This window comes from Plodia interpunctella, chromosome 3, assembly GCF_027563975.2.
Source record: "Plodia interpunctella isolate USDA-ARS_2022_Savannah chromosome 3, ilPloInte3.2, whole genome shotgun sequence".
Lineage (NCBI taxonomy): Eukaryota > Metazoa > Arthropoda > Insecta > Lepidoptera > Pyralidae > Plodia > Plodia interpunctella.
In genome coordinates this window covers 5,958,142-5,966,182 of record NC_071296.1, presented here as the reverse complement: position 1 = coordinate 5,966,182, position 8,041 = coordinate 5,958,142, and the positions used below count along the sequence as shown (strand labels likewise).

General features: G+C 41.4%; 1 protein-coding gene across 10 annotated transcripts in view; it reads right to left on the bottom strand.

The window, feature by feature from the left end:
• Positions 1–345: 345 nt before the first annotated feature.
• dpy (dumpy) overlaps positions 346–8,041 on the bottom strand; it is a 108,191-nt gene continuing 100,495 nt past the window's right edge. For all 10 annotated transcript variants that reach the window (XM_053767126.1, XM_053767135.1, XM_053767142.1 and 7 more), the window contains 10 exons: positions 7,576–7,767; positions 6,717–7,478; positions 6,288–6,482; positions 5,481–5,666; positions 3,165–5,270; positions 2,512–2,900; positions 2,121–2,303; positions 1,763–2,033; positions 1,435–1,679; positions 346–1,076 (listed from right to left, as the gene is read on the bottom strand). In XM_053767126.1, the coding sequence (XP_053623101.1) occupies positions 690–1,076; positions 1,435–1,679; positions 1,763–2,033; positions 2,121–2,303; positions 2,512–2,900; positions 3,165–5,270; positions 5,481–5,666; positions 6,288–6,482; positions 6,717–7,478; positions 7,576–7,767 (4,916 nt within the window). In that variant the 3' untranslated portion in view covers positions 346–689. The remainder of the gene's footprint in view (positions 1,077–1,434; positions 1,680–1,762; positions 2,034–2,120; positions 2,304–2,511; positions 2,901–3,164; positions 5,271–5,480; positions 5,667–6,287; positions 6,483–6,716; positions 7,479–7,575; positions 7,768–8,041) is intronic.

The following is an 8,041-nucleotide window of genomic DNA, read 5'->3' as shown; positions in this document are numbered from 1 at the left end:
TCGTTAGTTTGTATGACAATGCATGAGCATGACCATGACCCGATTTTGCACCCTAAAAACGGCTCCCAACGAGGGAACTCCTCAACGGTTATAGTTAGTAATTAACTTCAAAGCTTTAATATTTAATGAATCCCATCCCTGGTATAAAATAAAATTAGCCCGTATAAAGTAAATTTTGCCATTATAGGTTCTGGTTTCGATTCGAGGTTTGTACTAATTGCGATTTTATATTGCGATCTTAATAGATGTTTGCGGAATTGGAAGTAGGACTGGAGTGGAACTTCTCGTTTCTGTTAGTCTCCATTATTATGTACTTATATCTATTGTTAATTTAAATAAAACTCGTTATTTATTATTAATATTATTATTTTCTTATCCTAAAGTATATTCAATATTCGCTTTATTTTACATATAATGGTGTTTTCGAATATTTATATTATATGAATATCACAAAACTTCAAGGAGGCGACGATTCCACGTTAAAAAGAAATATTATAAAATTATTATATAAAAATAAAATAATCTAAAGTAGGGCGTTGTGAGCGCGGCGAGGGTGGCACTCACGACGCCCTCGCCCGGCGGTCCTCCGGCGGCGCGCACAGAATGAAGCCGTATGAGGAGAAGGAAGAGCCAACACCGCCCGGCGCCGGCGGAGGAGCGGGGCGCGGACTAGCAACTGCGGGCAGCGCTTAGCGCTGGAACAGCGGGTTTGGGAAGTCGGGCGGGTGCGGCAGCGGTGCGGGCGGCGGCCGCGCGCGTCTCCACGCTACCAGCCAGCACGCGACAGCAGCTGCCACGGCCACCAGCGCCAGTAGAGCAGTTAATGCTAAGGCTACTGCCAACCCAGCAGCCGACACGCACACTTCGCCTGCGTTGCCCGGACCACCCTCTAAGCCGGAACCGTCGCGCTGCCGTGCTACCCGAGATGGGTCGCGTCGCTCCAGCGCAACAATAGGGTTGGACTCGACCGTCACCTCCTCCCTGAGTTGACCTTCGTTGCTTACCAGACGAACTTCGTTATCGATCGCTTCTCTCTTTCTTCGTTTTCCGAAAGCGTCGAATCCACGGCAATTAACCTGTTCGTACAGATAAATGAAGAATTATTACAATTATTAAATGTTACGAAATGTTGGAATATGAAAGTAGTTAATTGTATATTTCTATTTCTTTTAACACTGCACAAATTACTATCATCATCTTGTCTATAATTCTTATCCATAGTAATATTATAAAAATAAAATATTTGTATTTTTGTTTGTAATGAATGAACTCTAAAACTACTGGGCCGATTTCGATGAGATTTGGCACAGATATAGACGAAACCTTCAGGAGCAACAGGCTCCTTTTTTTGTTTTACTCGAGCGAAGCCGGGGAGAGGCGCTAGTCTATAATATATATCTTTTAAAATAATTGGGAAAGTTATTTTCTACTTACCGGTTGACATTTACCAAAGCAGACTCTAATATTGCATTGGAATCTTATATTGTCACTACTTGGGAATTTGAAAGCATTAAATGACGCTCGAAGAGCACTGCCGTCTTCACTTCGTTCCCACTCTCCGAAAATGGCTGTGTCCGTAGCACAACCATCTGCGTCGGTTACAATATGTTCATTTTCAGCTTTCGTTGACACTTCACTGGTCTTTGCGATACAACTTCGAGCAAAACCACCGTATATACCTAAAAGTGTAAAATTTTGTATTAATTACACGTTCCGTAATTCATACTTAAATTATTTTTCTTGTTATTTTAGTATTACTTACTTGAAGGTTGTACGTCAACTTGTAAAACCAAATTCTCTCCGATTTCAGCAGAGCTCACTTGGTCACCAGATCGAGTTACAATTCTCATTGAGCACGTGGGCGGTGGCCCAGTATTAGCTATGGTTCCAGCGGTGGTGAGCATCGAAACGTTGAATGCTAGAGTCACATTCTTTTCACCAGTTTGGTAGATGCATTTTATGTGGAATGCTTTAGCATTGGATGTCACTAGTTTAGGATGTTTCTGCATTACTAATACAAAACTTGCCAAACCCTGTGAAAATATTAATATTAGTAAGTCTTGTTTTAAGAATTTCCTAGCCTAGAATATGTAAACCAGTTATTCAAAGACATAACTTACGTTAATATGCACTAAGCCGCAGTCTCCAAAGTGAACAGTGAAGTCCACTGGGCTTTCTTGATTTTCAGAAGTGTGCACAACTCGGTGGCAGCGTTCGTCTTTACTGTATCCTTTCACGTATAATACTCCATTGAAGTCCTTAATTTTTAAGCTGACACGGACACCATTTGCTTCGCAGTTAACCTAAAAGGAAAACAAGAAGTAAAGCTGTATTTTGATATGTTTACTAAGATTGATACTATGAAGTTTAGCATCATGATCACATGATGCTAAACTTCATTTTGTAAATGAATAAAATCTACTATTAATACAACATACAGTGTCCGTATATGATTATCATTTGTTTAAAATGTAATTAAAATTTTGTTATTACTCTTAGTAGACTACTTACTTGCATCTCTGGTATAGGGAAATCTGTGCGGTAGTTGTGGTCCGGTGGAGTAGTAGCATTACAGTGGACGCGAGCATTACCAACGTAGCCTGGTTTACATGTGCAGATAGAGCGATGATTAGTGGCATTGCAATAGGCGGCCACTCCGCAAGGCTCAGCGGCACAAGCCTCGACACATGCCCCGTTGATGCAGCGAGAGTGATCATCGCATTGGTCGTCGGCGCGGCATCCTGCTTGCACGCAGATGTCTCCTCGCGGAGAGAATCCGCGTTCAGTATCGCATACACACCGGCCACGGCTGTCGACAATGCGACCTTCGTCTTCGTAACATGGTGCACATTCACCTAGTGTGTCTATTCCTTGTCCATCAATACATTTTGCAATTGGTACTGGAAATATATAAATATTTTTATTTAAAATTATATATCTCGCAGATATATTATTATTTAAAATTAAATATCTCGCTATATTATTTTAAGACAAATAAAGACAAACGAAAAAGTAATTAAATTACTTAAGCTCATGTGGCTTCAGTCAGACTGGTAGCCCTAAAGTTTGACGCAGTGAAATAAAACCCTTGAAATTTATTATATTATTAGAGTAGGTAGAGTAGTAAAGATTAAAAAATCAAGATTTAAAATATTTAAACTTACTTCTATTTGGTGTACATTCTAACAAAGCATTTCCTTTGTATCCCGGCAAGCACTCGCAGATCATTGTTCGTACTGGCAGTGTATCGGCAACTTTACATTCTGCATTGTTTCCACACGGCTTGATTTCTAGGCAAGGGTTGACACATTTTGCATTTAGACATGCAGTTCCAGGCGGGCAGTCGATATCAGATATACATTGTGGTTCCTTTATTTTTTCACAACCTGTTTCTGTGCTTCGATAGCCAGGCGGACAAACACAGTGGATGTCATGTAAATGGACTCTACATTCAGCGTAGTCATTGCAAGTTTCAGGTGTACATGGGTTTACACATTTTGAGTTAATACACGATTTATCTGGCGGACAATCACTGTTGGCACGGCAGCCGATGGCTGTACAAGCTATGGATGGATTACCTACAGTACCAATTTTACATCTACAAGAGGCCCGATGATCCGTGCCGTAACATTCAGCAGACTCACCACAGATGTCAGATTCAATAGAACAGGCAGGTATACAACGGCTATTGATGCAAGTCTCATCGTCAGAACATTCAGAGTCTGACTGGCATAAAATCTTGTAACATCCAAGTCGTGCATCGCCAATATAACCGGGTCTACATGCGCAAACTGGCTTATGATCTTTGATTTGGCAGTCAGTATTAGGCCCACATTCACATGGGTTCTTACAAACAGAAGTTATACAGGCATTATTTGTAGTGCAATCAGTATCGCTCTGACATTCGACGTCAAGAATAGGTGTTGTAGGGCGGCACATACCACCACCGCTGCTTACATATCCAGGCGGACATGTACAGAGCAGAGTACGAACGGGTAAAGTAGGTGATACTTCACAGCGAGATGGTATTGCACACGGTTGGAGAGTTGTACATGGTTCCACACACTTAGATGACAAACATGCAAGTTTAGATGGGCAATCGGCGTCTACGTAACATTCAACGGTTCTTTGTGGTTTACATTCTACATATGGATTACCTGTATAGCCTTGTTCACATTTACACATAGCATTGTGATTTCGTACTAGGCAAATTGCGTAGTTACCGCATGTGTTATCAGAAAGACAAGGATCTACACAACGATGAGCATGGCATTGCTTGTTTTGTGGGCAGTCTCCATTTGATCTACATTCAACTGCGTTACAACCAGCATAGGCATCACCTTCGAAACCAGGGCGGCAACGACAAAGTGGCTGATTTCTTTCCACGTAACATTCAGAATTTGGTCCACATGTGCTGTTTAATAAGCAAGGACTGATACAGTTTCCATTGATACATGCTGCACTTGATTCACATTCTGAGTTGGCACGACAACCGACTGTACGGCATGAGTGATACGGATCTCCATCAAATCCTTCATGACACGAACAAATGGGGCGATGATTTCGAACAAAGCATTCTGCATTATCTCCACAATTACATGGGTTGCGACAAATTCTGTTGACGCAGGACTCTTGGTCACTGCAGTCTCGGTCTGAAGAACAGCTTAGTGGTGGTAACTGTGCAGGTTTACACGAACCTCTTTCATCCGGTACATACCCATCTGGGCAGCGACATATTAAAGTTCTAAAAGGTACACTATCGGAAACAGTACACCGAGAATTACCTATACATGGTTTCAATTCCGTGCAAGCCTCGCGACATTCTTCTTTGAGACATGCATGACCGCTGGGGCAATCGCTATCTAGACGACATTCAGGTTCACCGACTACGTTTAGTTTCTCACAATGAGTCAATGGATCTCCAAATGGTAGCGCAGGTGGACACTTGCAGGAGGCTGCATGATTTCGTGCGAAACATTCAGCATTATTGGCACAAGGATTGAGGTCGTAATTTGAACACGCATTGCGACATACTCCTGTTACACAGACGCTATCGTCGTTACAATCATTATCAATTTGGCATTCCGCTGAGCGACATCTCGTGTATGGATTTCCAGTAGTACCTATTGGACATCTACAATTTGGTCGATGTGATTCTCCGTAACATTCGGCGCTTATAGCGCAAGGTGCTTCTATGATACAGGGATTTATACAGGCGCCATTGTAGCAGGTATCGCTGTCAGAACATTCAGAATCCGAAGTACAGCCAACTGTGAACAATATAACAAAAATATAAATGTATAATTATGAAATATTTGAATAAAAGGTTTTGCTATTTATTTTAGTAAATATCCTATGTTAGGCATTATAGGAGTTTTACCCGTAGTCCTTGTGAGTTGATCTTCAAGTCCACGGGTAAGTTTAAGTAAAGATCGACTGTTAGACAATAACATACAATTTTCAATTTTATAAAATGTTACCTTTAGTACATCCAGAGTAAGGGTTGCCTGAGTATCCGTCTTCACAGTAGCAGACTGGGTGATGTCTTATAACGTTGCATTGTGCATTGGTGCCGCAAGAGCATGGATTGGCACAGGCACCATTAATGCACGCTTGCGATAATGGACATTCTGAGTTGGCTTTGCAGCCCACTGAGCCTTCTGATGCTGAAAACAAATTAATATTTATTGAAAAAAAAAATAGGACTACGAACGAACGTTTTATTGGCATTACTACAAAATATTGTTATCATTTCTCATATTTGAAAAGTGTAAGTTTCATCATAATACGAATTTGAGATGCGAAATCAGACCACCGAGTAAAAACTACTCTACTAAAAAACAGAACCATAAAGGATCATTCGTGTGTCTGTCTGTCCATCCGTCTGTCACAGCCTATTTACTGGTGCTCCGAATCTACTGGGTCAAATCAGGTGAAATTTAGTAAGATGGTGTAATTATATGACCAAAACACAGACGTAAAGAGTAAATATATATTTTTTAATAAGGGTAGTTTTCTTAATAAATGGTTGGATGGCGCTAGTGATTTTAAATGTAACTAATTCCAGAAAAAAATGTGGTTTTAAATTTGCGCGCTGTGGTATTTATTTTAAAAAATGTTGTTTAAATTTTAAACTTTGATCTCCGAAACTACTGAGCATAAAATTTGGAAAAAAATACAAAATAAAATTGCTTGTAGATTACCCGAAAACCTATATGAATTCTACGTTATCCCATTCACCAAGTTCAACCCGCACTTAACCTGTCTTTTTTATCAAATGTACTTACGTGGAATACATTGAACTGTTGCGACACCTGTAAATCCTTTTGGGCAGGTGCATTGCGGCTTATGTTCAATTACTCGACACAGTGCACCGGGTCCACAAGTGTCTGTACATGGGTTTACACACAGGCGATTGATGCATGCACGTTCGGAATGACATTCGTCATCGCTGTAGCATTCTGCTGTAGGTTGTCTTGATTCTGTACAAGTAAACGTTTTTATTAAGAAGCTTGTTTTTGATTTCAAGTTTTCAACCGGATAAGTGAAAGTTGAAAGTGTGAAACTAAATTCCTCAGGTATTTAGTTTCACTTACATGTTTTGTCTGACTGAATTTGATGATAAACTGATTTTATAATAATAGCCCGATGGTACTTTAAATATTTTTTCGAATTGAAGTATTACTGTAAAACTATTGCGTTGCACTATATCATACCTGGATTGCATTCGATTCTCGGGTTTCCATTGTAGCCTTGAGGACAATTGCAGTGCGAAGCGTGATCTTTTGATTCGCACAAGGCGTTGAATCCACATGGATCAGCTTTGCAAGCCTCCACGCAGCTTCCGCGACGACAAATTTGACTGAGGGCACATTCGAAGTCTGAAGTACATTCAGCTGAAGGTGGTGTTCGGCAACCGCTATCTGGAGCGGCACGACCGCCATCAGGGCATATACAAGCAACTGCTCGTAGTGGCAGAAGGTCCACTGTTTTACATAGAAGGCCAGATTCGCATGGGTTATTCAGACAGAGGTCAATGCATCGGGAATTAACACAAGCAAGAGGTGCAGCACAATCTGAGTCTGATGTACATTCTGTGGTAATTTCTTTGCTACAACCGGTCGAATAGGGATCACCAGAGCGACCTGATGGGCAGGTACAGTCTGGCCTGTGATTACGAGCAGTGCACAAAGCACCTGAAGCACAAGAGTTTTCTGAGCAGGCAGGCTGGCAAACACGGTTGAGTCTGTTACATATTTGAGTGTCGTCACAGTCTTCATTGTAATGGCAAACAGCAGAGATACAAGTGCGATGTGGGTCACCCTGAGTGCCAGCAGGACACCGACAGGTGGGGACGTGAGCGACAGCTTCGCATATAGCATCACGACCACATGGCGATCCCAAGGTGCAAGGATCTCGGCAATAATTATTGACACAGCTCTTGTCGAAGGGACAGTTGTCATCGGATGTGCATTCAGCTGAAACAATAATGGACAGTAAGCGTACCGTGTTGAACGATTGCTAGATATCAACATAAATATCGATGCTATGTTACTATGTCGTGACACAACTTACGTGTGTAGCAATTTCGAGATGGGTCACCGGCTGTGCCGGGTGGGCAGCGGCAACGCGCGCGGTGTTGTATTGCCTCGCATAGAGCGCCGGCTCCGCAAGCGCCTGCACATGCTGATACGCAGCGCTGCGAAACGCACGCTTCTGCAGCACCGCATTCCTCGTCAGCTACACATTCCGGACTTGGTACGGCTTCTGTTTTAAAATTGTTGAAATAAGATTTTATTTTTCGATATATTTAAAGCTGTTTATCCGTACTAATATTATAAAGAGAAAATATTTGTATTTTTGTTTGTAATGGTTAAACTCTAAAACTACTGAGCCGATTTTGATGAAATTTGGCACAGAGATAGACGAAACCTTCTAGAGTGACATAGGCAACTTTTTATTATGGTTTTACCTGAGCGAAGCCAGGACAGACTTCTAGTATAAAAATAAAGTTATATTTAAATAATATGTTTTTGGCGCA